The 18,919-nt window shown below is 44.1% G+C and overlaps 2 protein-coding genes across 2 annotated transcripts; both read right to left on the minus strand.

Annotated features, from left to right (window-relative positions):
- Positions 1-7,893: 7,893 nt before the first annotated feature.
- rbm46 (RNA binding motif protein 46) lies at positions 7,894-12,926 on the minus strand. The gene is made up of 9 exons (XM_068756122.1): positions 12,842-12,926; positions 12,344-12,524; positions 11,989-12,145; positions 11,130-11,259; positions 10,350-10,447; positions 9,800-10,190; positions 8,610-8,809; positions 8,253-8,355; positions 7,894-7,919 (listed from the first exon to the last, which is right to left on the minus strand). The coding sequence occupies exons 1-9, from the start codon at positions 12,924-12,926 to the stop codon at positions 7,894-7,896; spliced, it is 1,371 nt and encodes a 456-aa protein (XP_068612223.1).
- Positions 12,927-15,317: 2,391 nt separating this feature from the next.
- On the minus strand, positions 15,318-18,255 carry LOC137911504 (lecithin retinol acyltransferase). The gene is made up of 2 exons (XM_068755882.1): positions 17,698-18,255; positions 15,318-15,470 (listed from the first exon to the last, which is right to left on the minus strand). Exons 1-2 carry the CDS (start codon positions 18,250-18,252, stop codon positions 15,318-15,320), a joined length of 708 nt encoding a protein of 235 aa, XP_068611983.1. The 5' UTR covers positions 18,253-18,255.
- Between the last annotated feature and the right edge of the window lie 664 nt (positions 18,256-18,919).

Below are 18,919 nucleotides of genomic sequence, written 5' to 3' on the forward strand. Positions count from 1 at the left end.
CAAATAAAACAGATGTTTTCTGTGAAATTCTTTGGGCCCACCCAGACCATTCTCTGCAGCCCATTTCATGCGGGACAAGCAACATCTTCCTACAGAAGTCTATTTAGCAGCGAAGCATTTGGAGGCTTTCCTGATGAGAATGTTTTCATCTACAGGCGGAATATCAGCCACCGCTGGCTCTAATGAAATTCCTGACCTCAAGTTCAAATGGAAAGTCAAACGTTTTCGATCTATATTTGAAAGATGTGTAAATTAATTTGTTTGACAGTCACATATTGCATATTCTGTATTATTTTCAACTGTACAATTAAAACTAACGTTTTTTGATGTGAATGTTTTACATATTTAGACATATAATCTTATATATGGAGATATATCAAATTATTATAATATATTTGGTGTAGAACATCTTATCTACGTTAGCTGAATTTAACCCCGTCAATCCTCATTTTGCTTGTGGTGAGGATGGATTGGGTTCAGCTCGGACATTACTCACTTCAGAGCACAGACTTGGGATGAGCCGGTAGCCAGGAAGCGGGAATGTTTTCCCCAAACATTTCTCAATTTGAACTATTATTTAAAGTCCTGTAAATGTACCAGTCTAATTTTTCATCCCTATTTGACATACGTTTACTAAACATATGAGACAACAAGGCTTATAGGATACACAAAGCTGGTATATTCTATCAGATACAAGCAGGTATGCGACTAAAAAAAAAAGTGTCCTGATATAGCGGCTCCGAAACACACGCTCATGAGACTGACATTTTGTTTGGGAACATCCGATAGTGATTTGGAGGAAAATGTGCCCGGGAGTGGACGTTTATGCAGCACAGACAAGTCGGCAGGTCATTCCAGAGATGGCAGAAGCAAGACAGAGTCCCTCCCTGTCTGATACGGTCACGCCGGAGAGTCTGGCTGACATGCGTTACGCACAAAGTCAGAGAGACACAATTTATAGACGGGGCGGGAGACAAGACTGACAGTCAGGGCTTAGAAGCGTCATTTCCCAGTTCAGTATGGGCCTCCCACACAGTTCAGCTCAGAGGCATTAAAAATACATTTTTTACTGTTCGATTTGACGGTTCAAGCCTCCCTACCTCGGGGTGCGGCCATTCAGAGTCCAAAGTGGCAGTGAGATTTATGTCCAAGCCATTTAAGGTGACGCTTCTCGAGTCCCGTTCTCATGTCCACAATGGCGCTGTGGCAAAGCGGCCGACTCTCCAGTCGCTGCTTTACTCTCTTCTTTGCCCCAGTCCAGCTCCTCTTCATCCGTTTTATTCCCTTGGCAATCAACCAGCAGGTGCGCAGGCTGCTGGTTGGTCCACAATAATGTTGTCCATTACACAGAACATATAATGCTGTGTTTAACGTATACCTCACAGAGCCGCTCAATATGCATATTACCTGAGTCAGCGAGTTAAAGGTCTAGAGACTATTGTTCTACTTCACCAAATGAGACTCAACTCAATCATCAAACACATTTCCAGTCTCAGATACTTAAGAGAAGGACCAAAAGAGTTCAAGTTGAAATCCTGCCCGTGGGTGTGACGCGTGAAGTTTGACTGAAGTGCTGTAATGAGAGGTTTTGCGGATGTTATTATTCCGACAGGCATCTTGTCTGTTTGAATAAGCCTATATTGGCTCTGAATAGAAAACCAAAGCGTAATGCAAAAAGCTGGCGTTAAGTATTTCCCAGCTCCTCAAAAGCAACAATGTTAATGCGGTTAACATTTCAAAAAGGTTTAGCGACTTAACTTAATGATGTCCTTTGGGGGGGGGGGGGGGAATTAAGGCATTTCCAGCATCATCCTGCCATTTCTCAGATGTAACGTTTGATGAAGAGTTGAATCAGGGCATCTGGCAGCAGCTCAGGTGCATGCTGGGGATGGGCGAATCTTCATCGTAAACACATCTGACAGTTGGGGCAAGTCTGACTTTTGCCAAATGATCTGGAATCTTCCTCTTGGCAGGGTGACTCACATCCTGGCAAAAGATATGCAGACAGTGTGTGTAGGTGTGTCTGTATGTGTGTTTGGCTCAAGATTAAAGAGTGAGGAAACACAGGAAGTTTTAAATTGACACAGTATGACTGACTGACTGGTTTACAAGCACCGCTACCGCTGACAGGAAATTATAAGGTCTCGTCTGACTGTTTCTGGCACACCTGATAATGTGTGGGTTCAGCGAATGATTAAATGCCCTGTGATGAAAGAAATTACTTAATTTTTGGAGCAGAATAGATGATAATCTATAGATCCATAATCCCCTTAAAATTGATGGAATCATTGCATGCAGGAAAGCAACAGTCCAATTTCCTCATAATGGAGTTCTGGGAGATTCAATAAAATGAACTTGTTAATATCAAGATTGGAACATTTTGCTGTGGGTGGCTTTTCCCAGTTGAAGCATGTTTTTATCTCTTCTCTCCTCTTCAACCCTGAGAGAAGATGATTCTCACCCTCGCTGCCTTAACTGGATTTGAAATACAGCACTCTAAACCGGTGAACTCCTCGTTTTATGTTGGCTTTGACTGTTGAAAGAAGCTGCCGGTCGTAAATATTACAACTCTCTATGACCTGATGCAATTACAAATTTGATTTATTTCAATAGAAACACTCGCATTAGTAGGATTCACAACTAATTTGCAGCCAAATTTTCTTCACTAGATATCATAAAAAAAAATTGTTTTAGACCCGAACTCTTGTATTTGTAACTTTTCTTGGCTATTTGGGCTGATTGGGACCTGATTGAGCATAAAAACAATAATTGTAGTTTCTGAGAAAAATGATGGCCACATATGAGGACGCTCTTGAATTTCAATAGAACAAATATGCACAACTGAGTAATGTTGTGCAAAACTCTTTACGTGGTGCCGGATGGATGGATCTGAACAATAGGCAGGCCCTTAACCTGTCGCATTGTCCATAAAGTTAATTTGACATTCAGAAACTTTGACTCTTGTTTTAAGATTTATGTTTAGAGTCCAAAGGCGTAATGTATAAAATGAATACACTTGTAATTGGATAATTAAGTTACCATAGCTTTCAATAATAAATGGATGGCTGCGTTTAAACACTAAGTATTGGCTCCTTAAATCGGCCTATTTGCAGCGTCACTGAATCGGGAGACAAAGAAAAGCAGCCAAGCATGTCTTCAAATTGGAGGGACGGGAAGAGCGTTATAGGAAGCGCCTCATCATCCGCTGAGAGAATGAGTTCACGCTTGTACTTTGTGTGTGGACTGAAACGTTGTGCAGAAAGGATCAGTGGCATTCTTCTTCTCTTTATCGTGTAAATGTGAGGATGAGGATTGTGCTGAGCTTCATCGTCTAATATTACTACTGGGGGAAAACACATTTGAGAGTGTGCAGAATTAGCTATTAGCAGCTGCTTTTAGCTTTCATGTCATTATACTGGCGCTTGCTGCTATTATTAAATCATTTTTATTTTTATGTGCAGAGACGTGTTGTTCTGTTCTACCATCTCAACGCTCAATGTCTATACCATAGAATTTGGTTGTTATTAAATAAATTCCATAAATGGATTTATTTGGCCTCCTGGGATTGGATCCATCCTTTATCTCTGTGGAGAGCATGTTGGCCCCAGGCATCCATGCTTTTATATATATAAGATTCCATATGTGACTGAGGCAACGTCTGTCTTTACATCAATCTGAGCAGAGCATATTAGAATAAACGTTTGAGCCGCTATCGGCCTCCTATCAGTGTAATCAGGAGGGGGAAAGGCACAGACAGCTGATGTATGAGTTCTCATAAAAGGCCAATGATATCAGCAGCACGTCAGTCTAATCTGAATTCATCACTACGGGGGAAACGTATCAGACAAGCGGCGCAGCTGATGAATATCTTCTCGCTCTTCCTTCCATCGAGCAAACAATAAAGCTTTCACTTGTTTCAGTTTCTTTCTAAATCTCTGTCAGTCTCACCAAAAACAGAGCATCGACTTATCCCAATGTAGGAATCTTCAATCTTTGGAGGACGGCGGGTCATTGTCCAGCTTTAATACGTTGCTTTTCCTCTTCGCCATGGACTCCTCCGCTCACGGCTTAAAGTCATTTACAGGCGGTCTTATGCACGGTTCCTTCACCCTGAAGGAAATGCTGTGAAAATAGACGTTTGTCTCAGCCGTAATGAAAGTTATGTTCCTTTAGCTGCACACACACACACACACACACACACACACACACACACACACTGTAAGCATCAGTGAATCTGTGTGAAATCAAGAAATGTATGTTTAAAGCTGCATCATTAATAATCAGTATATTGCAATGGGCAAAAACTACTATTAGCTTCTGATGTACTGAGGTTGGTACTTTCAAGGCTCATTCCATGGAGTGGATTTAGTCTGCCAGGCCGTTCTTTATAAAATTGAAGCCATTAGGGTTCAACCTCTGGGGAGAGTAAATCTGTCAAAGGATTTTTTTTTTTATGTTTAGTAAAGCTATTGCTACTGATTCCCCCCCCCCCCTTGAGATGAATTCTGGCCTTTAGAGTACATTTATTCTCCTCTGCGCAGACAGTTTAATCTGAACTCTGAAATGGAAGGAAAGGACTTTATAATGAACACATTTGTTTTATGCGACATTTCTGAAACACAGTCCTGACAAAAAAAAAAAAAAAGATTTTGCTCGTCCCAGACGGAACCGGTGTTGCTTTTTTTAGAATCACACATTGATTTTAGTTTTTTTTTTGACCCAAGACAAATAGAGCATATTAGGCTCCCTCTGGCTCAAGCACAACTATGCTGTTACTTTCGCGGTGTAGAAGATATACAGTTCAGACACAGCGATCTTTTCTATTTTCTAAAACATTTCAGGGAGGGGAAACACTTGGAGCAAAGAAGAGATCTGGTGGGCTTCACTTCAAAGCATCATTAATGACGCACATCGGAGCCCAAAGCGCCCTCCGTCTATTTGCAGTCGTTGGAGATTACTTTGGTTTGAATTTCTGCGCAGCGACCACGACTAATTTATGTATCATTTAAATGTTGACTACACATGTAAAATATTTTCACATCCTAAAAAGTTTAATTAGAGTGGGAATTACATTTTTTTTCAATCATTATATATAATACGCGCAGCTTCAGCTGCAGCAGATGTTGCTTGCAGAATACCAAACACAACGCTCCTCGGCTTCAGGATGTGTTTAACCTTTTCCCAAGAGTGTCCCAAGGTTAATCAATGGAACCCAGTATAATTAGTCCCGGGAGACACTTGACTGGATGATGACCCCCCCCCCCCCCCTCCCCCCAGTACTGTTGTGTGAAAAGAGTGCAATCAGAGATTTTTTTGAGTTTCTCTGAATTAAATGAAGCCTATTAAAGTTCATGTAATGCAAATAATGCAAACATTTCTTATCATCAAACGTCTTAAATATTTGCATTCTTCCCTCTGCTGTAATCCCAGATGTTAATTTCAGTCATATCGTCACTTTTCAATCTGTTCTCATTTGTTTCCTGCTGAGTTTTTTTTTTAAAATCTCATCTGAAGTTCTTCCCCCTTTATCTCCTGCTTCTGTTTTTTTCTCTTCCTCTACCCCCCCCCCCCCCCCCCATGTCACCCTTTACTTTCCCGTTTCACCATATTCATATTTCTTCTAGATTAAGCTCCAAGACATCTCAATTTTCCACTATCCACACTCTTCATCCTCCATTTTCTCTTCCTCGGGGCAGTATAACAAGAAAAGGGATTAAAAAGGAGGAAAAGATGAAGCAAGGAGTGAAGGAAGATGATAAGAATAGAAGAGGGAGACAAATGTAGGACGAATGAAGGAAGGAAGGTGGAAGGGGTACACCCTGGACAAGCCGCCAGTTCATCACAAAGGCCACACACAGACAGACAGAAAAACAAACACAGCCTCCTCACTGCAAGTCTTTATCATCCTAATGCCTACCCTGAAAGCTAAACTGATTCACTTTCAAAAATGTCCTGACAAAGTAACACTTGGGTTCTTTCAGCAGAGCAAAGCTTTTCCCCATCAGCAAGTTAAAAAAAACAAAAAGGATCACTTTCATGTCCTCAAACCATGAAGCAGCAGAAATCAGCATCTGAAGATTCCTTTTTTTTTTCTGTCAAGCTAACACGAGGCCTGATTATGGCAAAGACAGCTTACAGGAGAATAGCTGAGTAGAGAAGACGAGAGGTGGTGTGTGAACTCGGATTTTACAAGCGTGTCAGCCCGGATGAAGAGAGACTGGAGCTAATAGAGAGGGATGAGCCAAAAGAGAAGAAGAGAGTCGATCCACGAGGAAAAAACTGAAAAGTCCCTCCTCACCTGTTTTAGTGCACAGATACAATTTTAATGAAAACATTTGAAATCTGAAATCTGACAGAGATAATATTTAAAGAAAGGAGGAAGGGAGGCAGACAAACATGTTTTTTATCCATCTGTCCTGCCTTTTCTTCTGGGCATCCAATGGGGGGGGGTGTCTCCTCCTCCTCCTTGAAGCCACCTGAAGTGGTAAAAATAGATTGTATGTTTGTGCAATTAGAAGGAAAAGCAGCTGCTGGCTGTGGCCGCCGTGATTTAGTGGGATCTGACCAGTGAACTTAATTACTGTAACGTTCCCCAAAAGAAATCCATTTAGTTTAAGTGCCCAAGGCAGCGAGGGAAACATGTTCAGATTGATTTTACTGTGGAGGCGTCCTTGTGTTTCGTGGAAAGTGTCAAACACGATAAAACTTCTCATAGATGATAAAACAACAGCGGCTAAAACTCAGCTCTTGCATGTATTACAGCCCCCACAGTCTCCTCACCGTGTGGCCCTTGTGTAAGTAATCCCAGATTGTGTATGCATATTACATGTGATCTCCCAGCCTGTGATTGGGTACAGCCAGGAAGGGCGGGAACTACACGGACGTGTGCCAGGGCTGCCAGCCTGCTGATTGGTGTAGCTCAAAGAGCGTATCAATCACGGCGGCTGACTTTGAGACCTACGGCTTGCCGTCCTGTGTCGCGCTCTTTGTTGTAGCGTTCTGAAACGCCTAATGAGACTGGGTTTAGGTGAGATAAAAGGAAAAGGTGCTGGCTCCACATTGTATTTTTCTTTATTTTAAGTAATTAATTTAGTTATTATCTGTGAGCGAAGCATTTTGATTTGAATTTTGTTTCCTTAATTTGAGAAGCGAAATGTTTCATTCAGCAAAACAGGTGTCTCCATCCCGGGAGCATTGATTTCCTTCCATCTGGCGCACCATCCGGCTGAAGACATTTCAAATCGTTCTATTTGATCTCAAATCTTTCAGGGAAGCAGCGATCGGCAGGTTTTACGGTGATCAGAGAAACGGTGATGCTTGAAGGAGTCCAGATGCTTCAGGGCAGATAATGACATTTAGAAAAAAAGAGAAGCACTCTCCTATCTGCTTCAACAATGTCCAACACTTCATTTAATAAATGACACAAGACGACAGTGAAAACATAAGAATGCAAACACAGATCATAATGAACACAAATCTGTGGACTTTAAATCAAACAACTCGTGAACAAGCGGGAACAGGCCAAAAACAAAAAAGTTACACTTAAACTGAACGATTGAACATTCCTCCCACTAACGAAGTAGAACTTATTGGAAGCACAAAACCATCTAACCAATCCGATGCAGTGGAGAGTACTCTAAAGTGATACACAGTTCATCTGCACTTCTACCCTGAATGAGGACGTGGATGAATCTTTTTCTTCTCCATCGTTTTAACGCTAAGATCACAACAGTCTTTAATAAGGAACACAGACTTAAGAACAGCGTTTACAGAAGCTCGAGGAAATATATCTGCTATTGTGTGGAAACAAGGTCACACGTGCCATAAGGTGATATTCAACCGGTGGACGGAGGAGCGATGGCACATCCTTCTGTCCTCCTCGTCTGCTTGCTGCTAGGCCTTCGACGAGAAGAAGCCTCCTGCAACAACGAGGCAGAGCTTCGTCAACCAGCGTGGAAGCAAGAACGGATTCTAGGGTCGGGCCGACCGTTGATCGTTCCTTTACGCGATCAATAACGTCAAACTCAAGTTAAATGGGATCAATTTCAGATCCAAAATAATTAGTTTAATTACAGCTGTGAACAATTCGATTGATTGATCGAGACAGTCGTGATGATTGTAATGTTCTCACAGCTAAAGGAGCCTTTCTGGAGCTTTTCCAGTTTAAAAGCACCATTTCAGAGGGATGGGGCTAAAAACAAAAGCAGTGTGTGTGCGTGTGCGTGTGTGTGTGTGTGCGTGTTGAACAGTACCCAGGTTCCACAGGGCTGTCTGTGCTGCCAGCTCTTTTGCGTCATCCAACAGCACACACAACTTGTCAGGGATGTAGGTGCTTTGTGTAGATGGGATCACCACCTATGGATGCAGACACACACGCACACGCACACACACACACACATGCATAGAATAAAAGTTCACCTGCTTGTTTTCCAATGGAACTAAATTATCCAACCCTTACTGGTCAATGGATTTTTTTTTTTACTTTTGCTTTTACCTTTTTCATAAAATGCAGTATTTTGTGTTGCATGTGGACAAACATCTCGTCAGATTATCTGTGGAGCTGAACCGATAAATAGCGTCGCTGTTTGTCCTTGTGTCTGTGTGGAGACCTTGTAAAGCAGCAGCCGCTTCCCGTCCCGTCCCGGCGTGGTGAACAGCTGGTACTGCGGCAGCGACCAGCAGATCTTGCTGCAGTGAAAGTCCAGCAGACAAACGGCAGATCGGATCTGACTCGGCTTCACTGCCTGCAGGCTGCTCGGGGAGAGAGGGGTGCCGGGGAGGAGGGGGAACACACACCTGTCTGGGTCTTCTGATGGTAAAAAAAAAACACACACATGCTGGATTAATAAGGATGGCTCACACACACACACACAAAGGGCGTCAGCAAAGTGGAGCAAACATTTTCCTCGTGCCGCTAGTTCATTTATGTACTAGCATTTCCATTTATAGCATCTCTTCTCTACAGCATTCTAGCATCCGATTGGAGAATCTTCAGTCAGATTTCTGTGAAAGCTCCGCTGAAGAATCTCCCGGTTGGACTGAGCGTTTCTGACAGGGGGCGCTGCTTAATCCTGTTTGATGTCCACTTACGACTGGACATCAAGTCGTTTTCAAGCCCTTCACGCTACGAGACGGAAATTAAATCTGTCCCCCTAGATATCCCTCCACTCCCGACGCTTATCCTCAGCTCACATCGCGCCCGAACCTCCTCTTCGCTCTTCCTCTCCTCTTCCCAGCTCTATTCAGTGCTCCCCCCCCCCCCCCCCCCCTCAGACACGCTGCAGAGGAAATGGACAGATTCTAGGCTAACTCCCAAAGTGAATATTTCATTTATTTTCCCTGGAGTCTCTCGTTTCTCTCTCTCGTCGCCATCCCTCTACAAATCTACCCTCATACTCCTTCCTCCCGTCGTCTCTTGCAGTTGGGCATCTTTCCGCTCATGAATATTTCACAGTCCATTTGCGGGAGCGTTAACTCCCAAAAACTTCAGAAAAATGTCTGCAGGAAACCGGAGCTTTGCTTCACTGTCAGACTATTATCTTGGCGGAGGCCTTTGATGAAACAGAGATCAATGTGGATAGAAACTACATAGGAGGCCTTACGGAAACAAATGGAGCTGAAACTGACCTTCGTGTCAAGCTGTCAGATTCCATTAAGGTGGAACTGTTTGGAGAAAACTTCCCGATTTAAGGTGGGAACAGCACTTTGACCAGACTTTGCATTCACACCACCAATAGGAATGTAAGACTGACTCGGCTTGACCCCCCCCCCCCCCCCCCCCCACCTCTTGCTGTAGTGCTCATGGGGCTTCCTGGGTGAGTTGGCGGGGACAATGAGCTCAGTGAAAAGCACTTCTCCATCGCGTCTCCCATCCCGCTGCTGCTCCTGTCCAGGCAAAACGTCCCGCCGCTGGCTGCTGCTTCCTCTGCCGGCCCCCTGCTGTGGCTCCGCTTCCCAGCCAGACTCCCGTCTCTGATTGCGGTGGGTCGGGCCAGCATCACCTCGACGCTGACGCCGTCGATGCTGGCTCCGTTCATGAGGTCGAGAGCGGCGACGGCGTCGTCGTGGCAGCGGTAGTGGATGAAGGCGTAGTCGGTGAGCTTCTTGACTCTGTCCACGCAGCCCGGTTTGAAGCAAGAGAACTCCTCGAACAGGGTTTCCTCGGTGGTGCTCATCATCAGGTTGCGTACCTGGAGGACAGACAGACGGGGGGGGGCGGACGTAAACGCAGTGGCGCAGCGGTAAGTGCTGCTGCCTCACAGGTCGAAGGTCGCAGGGTCGGATCTTGCGGCCTTTCTGTGAGCGGTTTGCATGTTCTCCACACACACAAAAACACAACGCGGACTTACATAGAGGATTCGGACACGCTGCATCATCATCTCGTCCATGTCCTTCTCAGGTTTGGCCCAGTTCACCCGGATGTTGTGACCCCACAACTGACACTTTCCTGTTTAAAAAAAGGCAATGCTGCAACATTAAAGTAATGCTAAAGGAGGGTGACTTGGGAAAACAAAAGCCTGGACAGTCAACTTAGGAGACCGACTAATCAACCTCCATCAGCGCGTGGTCTGCAGCTTCTAGTCCAACGTGTCCATAGAAGAAGAAATGCTTTGATTTGTCATGTTTTTAAGACACATTTTATATAGTTTGAGCCTCAGGTTTCAGATATTCTAAAAAAAATGTCTCACTGGTTTCTTTTATTAACTGCTATCCAAGACAGTGGGGGGGGGGCAACAATTTATTTTTAAAAATAAGCAAATCACAAATGACGGATCAACACTGGTGGCATGGAAGTGGAACACACAGCAGTTCGGCTCGTTGGTTTCAAGGATTCTCACAACTGCTTTTTGTTTTTGTTTGATTATTGCAAACAGCTAAAAAAAGTACATTTTTATTGTTTATATTTTATTACTGAAAAAGCCAAATCTGCTACTACTAATCATAAAACAACAGGACACAGACTGTAATCTCAATCACATGCCTAGTGTTCTACCGCCCTCTGCTGGGCATAGATATATAACGGACACACAGGCAGTTGTGAAGCTGCGCCGATGAAGAGGAAGGCACGAGGACGAAGACAGGATGTCATAAAAAAAGGAGACAGGGGATGTGTGTGTCACCGTTGTTACGGGCGATGAGCCTCTTCCTGGCCATGGCCGCCAATTTGTGGGTCTCATACTCGACAAAGGCAAACCCTCGGTTCAGGCTGTTGTCAGTGGAGCTGTGATACATGATCACATCCACCACCCCGTCTGTCACCTGGGACACACACACACAGCGAGAGAGAGAGAGAGAGGACGACTTCATGACAGCAACATCTCAGTTTGTCCGACTCTGATGGAACTCCAGGTCGTCTGGGATCAGCGTTTAAATGTGTTAATAGATGATTAGCTGATCCTGAATCAGGAATCAATCAAGTCACCGTGTGATTAACGACAAGATGGTTGGTGGATTGGTGGGCTGGATTCGGGAGCGATTGGGTTAACTGTTTACCGCTGCATCGTAGATCAGACTTTATTTCCAATTTTTAGAATCTTGATTATTGAAACTTTAACCTCCCTAGTCCTGAACTCTTGCTAAGGCATGCAAATGTTAATTTCTCTTGGCTATTTGGGGCGATTGGGACCTGATGAGTGTAAAACTGTTATTATTAGCAATATATTATTAATATAAAATTATTTAGTCATTACGTAGGCACTGAGAAAAATGGTGGCAACATTTAAGGACATTCATTTTGACTTTTGATAGAACAAATAGTCACAACTGAGGAATGACCTGAGAAACTTTTTATTTGGTGCCAGAATTTCCTCCTAAAGTTATCTGAAAGCACTGCCGTCCTTCAAAAGTCACGTCTTGGACGTTCACTTTGTTTCTTTCGCATCTTCACATCAGTTTTAGATTGTAGCACCTGAAGTTCTGATTCATGACTCTCGTTCTGGCGACGCGTCCCTCAGCTCGAACTGAGGGACGCGTCGCCCGTGACAGTACCGTCTTCATCTCCTCGAGGATCTCCTCCTTCATCTTGTCTTTGGGGATGCAGCTGATGAAGAGGCGGCAGTTGTTCAGACACAAACACACCCCGATGAACTTCCCCGGGCGGACCTCGTAGTTGTCGAACATCTGTATGGCTCTCCGGGCGTCTTCTCTGGACACAACAATAATCGTTTCATCAATCGCGCTGGGAAAGAAAAGGCAGAAACTGAAGCAGCGCTGAGATTAAATTCTGAAAATATAAACGTGTCCAGATTAGACTGTATTCTTTATTAAGTATAAAGATGTTTAACTCCTGAATTTATTGCTTCCTGTCATCCTCACTGAGCTCTTTATCCGTCGACGCGGTTACCTGTTGGCGTACATGACGAAGGTGTAGCCACGGTTGTTCCCATTGAACTCCAGCATCAGGCGGAGCTCGTAAATCTTCCCCGCTCTTTCGAACAGAGGGACCAACTCGTCTTCGTACATGTCTCTGGGAATCTTCCCCACGAACACTTCACAGACCCGCGGGGGCGGCGGGCCCTCCCAACCTGCGGCACCAGAAGCACGGATCCATTTCGCAATTCGATCCCAGCCCAGGATGGAAAACGCTGAGCAAAATGGGTATGTTGCCGTGGTTACGGTATGTTGTCAACACCTGCATAAGCCCAATATTAACATAAATAACGCCTGAGTCAGCTAGTAGTACAGCCCAGAGGCAGGGAGACTAACTTCCTGATTAACCCTTTATAACAAAGTTTTCTGCGTCTTTTTTTTCACATATTTTTGATTTTAACATCACTTTATTTGTTCATTGTTCCTTTTCGTGTTTCCTTGTGCAGCATGCGTGCGTTTCTGTGGTCTCTACCTGGCGGGGGTCCACCGTACATCCGCTGCCCGTTCACCTGCAGCATGTTGTATCCCGTCTTCTCCATCAGGGCCAGCAAAGCCATCTGTCTGTCGCAGGACTTGAACTCGCACTCGCTCTGCGGCGGGCTGACCGTCCCGCACACGCCCTCCATCATCTCCCCAATCTGACTCTCCGCCATCATCTGTCAGCCGAACATCTCAAAAGCAATGGCCAGGTTAGGCAAAGAGCATGTTGCTCTAATTTTACAGCAAAAAAAAAATCACATTTTCTGTTATCTTATTGGTTATCTTATAACGTTGAAGCAACAAAATGCTTTCAAACTTTTGGATGAATTAAAAAGTGACCTGGGTCACGACAGCTTTTTAAAAAAATCACAAACAATATTTTGATCAATGCAATATTGAGAAAGAATTCATACTAATCAAGTAAAAAAAGTGAATTTCTAAAAGGTGAGAATGTGCTGAACCTTTTCTGCCTTGCGATTCATTAATGTAAACATGCTAATCTCAACTAGTTTAGCTAGCAGGCTGACTTTTACTAGTGTTTTCTTTTATTGTTTTAGTATTTTGGGCGAGGGTAACAGTAACAACATACTTGTTCATCTATAATCAGGGTGAAATCATAATGATCATAACACTAACTACACTAACCTCTGCGTTTTAAAAACATAATTAATAGCTCAGCAAATATAATTTAATTTCTGTCGCCCACTTAGAACCGGATCATGAACCCCGCAAAGCCCCCGGAAACCCAGGAAATGAGCCTCAATAAACTGTAACGTGAACAAATGATTTTATTATTATGCGAACTAAACTAATCCAACGAGGTGGTAAAAAAAAAAAAAAAACGAAAATGCAAATTAGCAACTGCCATTAACTTTGTAACAATGTATGCTAGCAGACTCCGTGTAACAGAAACTTTAGCATCCCTATAACAGTTAATCCAGCAGTTTATTTCGACAACTGCAGTTTAAATGAGACGCTTTTACCCAAATACTGTTGAATAATGTATTCTAAAATTAACAAATTTATTCAGAGAAAATTTAAAATCTCACCAGCAGCGGATCATCGATGATATGTCTTAATTAAAACTTAATCGAACGAAAAAGAACGTTGCCTGGGCCTCCTTTCAGTCGATTGGACGAAATTAGGATTGACAAATACCTCACCCAATGGGCGTTTTCATCGGGGAAGAGGAGGCGGGGAAAACACCAAACAAGCAGCAACAACCCCTAAATAAAATAAAATACAATATACAGATAAAATAACAATAATAATATTAATTACCGTAATAAAAATTACGGTAATTTAAAATTATTAAAATTAGATTAATAAAAACAAATCCAGACATAGTAAAACGTGTACATTTTGATCTAACGCCACTTTATTTTTGTAAAAAAAAACAGACAAAAAAACAGGACATAACTTGTTTAAACCATCATGAAAAATACAGTCTGTGTCAAAGTTTTTGACTTTCGTGGAATCATTGGAATCATTATTATACAGATATTTACAGAATGACTCTCTCTGCTGAAGTGCAAACATGAACACAGTCTCGATGTGAAGCAAACTTGTGTTACTGTTTCAAGAGATTTTCGCCAAACAAATCAAAAACATATACTCGTATGACAAAATAAAGATTTCAGAAGAACTGTGAGACAGTTGAGAAATCAAGATGATACTTGAGTCAAGGCTTCTTTACCTTCACCAATGGCCAACATTTTCTTTTCACTGACTTGAAAATGTCAGACAAACAGAACGTCAGAGCAGTTCCTTTCTGACTGAGCCCCATCATGATGTGATCTGTCCGGCGGTGTAATTTTGCTATCAATCCAGACCAATCATTCAGTTGGGATGGGTGAAAACATATAAACTGTAAATATGTTATATATCGCATGTTGCCAGAGTCGTAGTAAAAGTGTTTTTTCTTTTTTTTAGCAGCATTTAAAAATACAAGACAAGGTTTTTAAAAAATAAACATTAACTACTCAACTGATTTCTGGAAACCTTTGTGGAAAACAGGGACATGGGCAAGATCAGCCAACAACTGGGGGGGGGGCTATTATAGTTTTTAAATGGTGTAAACAGGTCTGATTGGACGAATAAAGACAAAACATATCTGTGCAATACTCACTTTTAGCCTGGTTTTTACCCTCTGTAGGGGAAATGGTTACAAATGTTAGCAAATGTAATAAAAAAAACCCATCACATTATGTTCTCAATCACACCTTCAAAATAAAATACGCAGCTTTGATCAAATGCAGGAATTATTAAATGATCTTTGGTCTCCTTTAACAGCAGTCTTACACTGGTGGCTAATAATGCTCATGCTAAATTCAGACACAATGTCATTTCAGTCCCCGTTGTGTTATTAGCGATGTAGTGTAGTACCCCAATAATAAACTTGAATACGCATGTTTGCAGATGACTGCTTCCTGTCTGTCTCCAACATGGTGCCATGTTCCAGAAGCTTCTCAACTCGCCATCCACAGGGTGAAGGTAATGAGGAGCGAGGGCAGAGCGGTGCTGAGGGACATTCCCAAACACGCCATCGATAGAAGTCCCAGAAGTGCCGCGAGGAGAACGCTACGCTGGTCCCGGATCAGGGACTTAAGCCACTCGCAAAACTAGAGGAGGAGAAATGGCATCAGTTCAGCTGTGAAGTCACACTTAGTCTGTCAGTGAAGAGGTCAGAGGGCGCTAAATAAATATTCACATTGGACAAATTGGAATGTTTGGTGATATTTCTGACCAGCCAATAAATGAACCGACTGCATTTAAATCTATCAATCGTTCATTTTAGACAAAAATCATAAGACCAACAATTTACTTCACCAAAAATGTCACGACTGAGCAAAAAGGAGAATATTTCCTTGATTTTATCCATTCATCCGTCCATTTTCTTGTAGACGTGACAACCTCAGTCGTCTCGTCTTCAACCACTTTATCCTCCTACCCGATCAAAAGCCTCCTACCTGATCAATAGCCTCCTACTCCAAGTTTTATTTTCCGAGGTCAACATAGACATTTGATGACAACAAGTCCTAAAACTCAGTATATAAAGACGACAAAGACAATAACTTCTCTCACTGGTCTAGTTAGAGAATCAAGAATTTAATTGACCTGTTGTTTATTTATCTGGGGGGCCCCTATGACCCCTGATGGTCACCCCCCCCCACTTAATGAACCAGTAAGAAGCCGGGTCGGATATCAGGCTGCAGCCAGGTCAAATGTTTAGTTTCAGGAGTGGAACTGGATCAAGGGAAAGCTTTCTGAGCTGTAGGAAGCGGAACCACACAATCCGGATGGACAAATAAACGACCCCCCCCCCCAACGGCGTCCATGTTTTTACACTTGAAAAGGTTATCAGGGTCAAATGTCCAATTGACATATGTAACACCATGTTCTACTGTTAAACGTGACACATCAGGCCAGGTTCTGGTTGGAATGAACTATCGTCCATGGCATTTTGGTTAACTTAATCTCAGTTGAACTTTGACCCTGAGCTGTCAGGACCTCCTTCACTCTGTTTACATTGATATTCGGGATTATTTGGGTTCCCTAACGGACAGACAGAACCCAATGAGACATTCAGGAACAATGATATGAAGCTGTCCTGAATTTCATTCAAATGCCAAAAATGGCATGCCAAACGACTCGTAAACAGAGCAGCTGCATCTTTGACCATCTTCGCACCTTTTTCTGTGGCCAGCTAGGCAGCCCGGAAGCCGTCAAGGACAGAGGAAGCCCGGCGTTTATTCTGTGCAGACGGGAAACTGATGGTTGCCTCTGCGATCTGAGCGAATGCTAATGCGGAGGCTTAGACTGGGGCGAGGAGCACAAGAGGCTCTGCTGCCCTCCTTCATCATCATCATCATCATCATCATCTGCGTGGACCGACTGCCGCCGCTCGGTTTCTGGCTCTGCGCTGAATGCAGCTCTTGTTCTCCGGACTTTTCCGCGGTGGTGGTGGTGACCCAGATTTTTCCCTCCGGTTTAAAAGCACATGCTGAAACGCTGAAGCGTTTGTCTTTGAGCTGCAGTGTAACTCAAAGCCGAGACGGTGGGAGAAGTCGCCGCGTTATTAGTTCAGAACTATGTGTAAAGAATAAAATGAAAGACTCTGAGAAGACCTTGGATTATGTTCGCCTGTTAAGGATACTTTCTGAAAACCGAGAATTTTATAGAAGATGATTACATCTTTAAGTTCTGCACATTTTTTACTGACGAGTCGTGGTTTTCTGTGATGCGCTTCATTTGGGCTTTTGGTCATTTTGTCAGTCATTGATCATTGCATCCATAAGCAGGACGTTTTGGCTGCATTGGTTTAGGATGAAAATCAGACTTTGGTGACGATCGCCATCATTCCTGGATCCAACGTTGTTTTCAAAGAGGTCTTGAGAATTACAAAATGTATTTTCTAACTTATACACTAACCGGACCAGATCTAAAGCACACGCTTGAAGTTTGATCTGGATCCAAAACAATATTCTGGATTTGGGTGATCCAGAATGTTTAAAGGGCTCATTAATTCAATGTCTATGAGATTAATCTACATATACAGACTGAAAGGAGATTAGAACCCATCTTAACTTTTCATCTTGCTCATGAAGCTACTGTGTCCCGACAGATGGAGTATCTGTCTGGCTTTTGGGTTCGTCTCTCGTGGCACTAAAACCGCGTTGCTTGTAAAGTCTCCCATCTGTCCTCTGCAGCCCAACAAAACTGTTCACACCAACCAAACTCCGAGTGTAAAGCAGAATCAGCCTCCACGCCTACGCAGCAACATCAAAGCGTTCGCGTAAAGATTGCTGCCAGGTGCGTAAAAGGCGCCCGCCGTGTCCCGATCCTCACCTTGTCTGTCTGCTGGCTGCGCGCCGTGCCGTAGCGGCAGTAAGTGACAAAGTGCTCGCAGTTGTTCCACAGCAGACTGTAGGAGACGCTGCCGACCAGCCGCTCCGCCCGCGCCGCCGCCTCCTCTCCGGGCAGCGGCCTCTGCGGCGCGGCGCGGTCCGTGGCGTTGCGCAGGATCCCGGCTCCGTACGCGAAGTCCTCCACCGAGTCCACGCGAATGCTGGCGCGCTTCGCGAGCACCCCGAGCAGCAAGCGCGTGTTCGTCACCATCGCCTGGATCTGCAGCCGGTCGGCCGTCAGCGCCGGCAGGAGGTCCGGGATGAGGTGCGCCACCCGGTTGTTGCCCAGGTAGATGCCGAAGTGCGTAAAGAGCGTCCTCGGGACTTCCAGCAGGTCTCCCCGCTGGAGGCTCTGGGGCGCCTCCGCGGGCTGCGGGGGGCAGCCGTCCCGCTTGGAGAGCGGCGGCTCTCCGCGCAAAGGAGGCAGCAGGCTGGACAACTTGAGGTGGGCGAGGAGGAAGAGTCTCTCCAGGAGGAAGGTGAGCGTGTCCAGCATGGCTGTGGAACATTCACGCGTCTTACGTCTCAGTCTTCCCGGCAAGGTTTTTTGGGGGGTTTTTTTTTGCCTCCCTCAGAAATTTTGGAGACGGAGGAAAGAGGAGGACTCCGTGACGTCATGTCTCTAGTGAGAGGGACTGGATGGATGAGACAGCAGGACGCTGCTTGTGAACCGTTCTGGTCTCTGCTCGCCCATCGTTGTCCAAAAAAAAAAAAAAGAGCAGGAAAAGGGACGGAGACAAGATCTTTGGGGTTTGCATTTTGAATTTCACGTGATATAATAAGTTGATACAAAAGCTGTAAATTGATTAATTGAAAAATCTCACACTTGGCTTAGGATAGGTTTCAAATTGTACATGTACAAGTACACGTTTAAACAAAACGCAGTTCAGCTTGCCGGAGGGCAAGAGGACAACCAGACTATACAGACATGGGTGGGACGAGTCCTCGAGGATGCTGTGGGCTCGGTTCCTCTGGATGTCCTCAGTGGCTGGAAGAGGTTGGGGCGGGTTATTCAATAACCTCGAGGTTGGTGGTTTGAACTCCAGCCCATCAAAGTCAAACTTGATTGTGTCCTTCAAGGGAAAGGAACTTTATCCACAAACAAAAAAACACTTTAATTGTGCCATGTTGGGTCGCAAACGCCTGCAAGTGTTGAAAAGTCC

This window comes from Brachionichthys hirsutus, chromosome 23 (assembly GCF_040956055.1).
Source record: "Brachionichthys hirsutus isolate HB-005 chromosome 23, CSIRO-AGI_Bhir_v1, whole genome shotgun sequence".
NCBI lineage: Eukaryota > Metazoa > Chordata > Actinopteri > Lophiiformes > Brachionichthyidae > Brachionichthys > Brachionichthys hirsutus.

Coding starts and splice junctions, on each gene's coding strand:
- LOC137911504 (XM_068755882.1), bottom strand. CDS start 18,252: ATGCTGGACACGCTCACCTTCCTCCTGGAGAGACTCTTCCTCCTCGCC. Junction 15,471..17,697: donor GCAGCCAGCAGACAGACAAG/GTGAGGATCGGG, acceptor CTCCTCCTCTAG/TTTTGCGAGTGGCTTAAGTC.
- rbm46 (XM_068756122.1), bottom strand. CDS start 12,926: ATGGCTTTGCTGGCCCTGATGGAGAAGACGGGATACAACATGCTGCAG. Junction 10,191..10,349: donor AGCGTGTCCGAATCCTCTAT/GTAAGTCCGCGT, acceptor TCTGTCCTCCAG/GTACGCAACCTGATGATGAG. Junction 8,356..8,609: donor AGCGGCTGCTGCTTTACAAG/GTCTCCACACAG, acceptor CTGCATCCATAG/GTGGTGATCCCATCTACACA.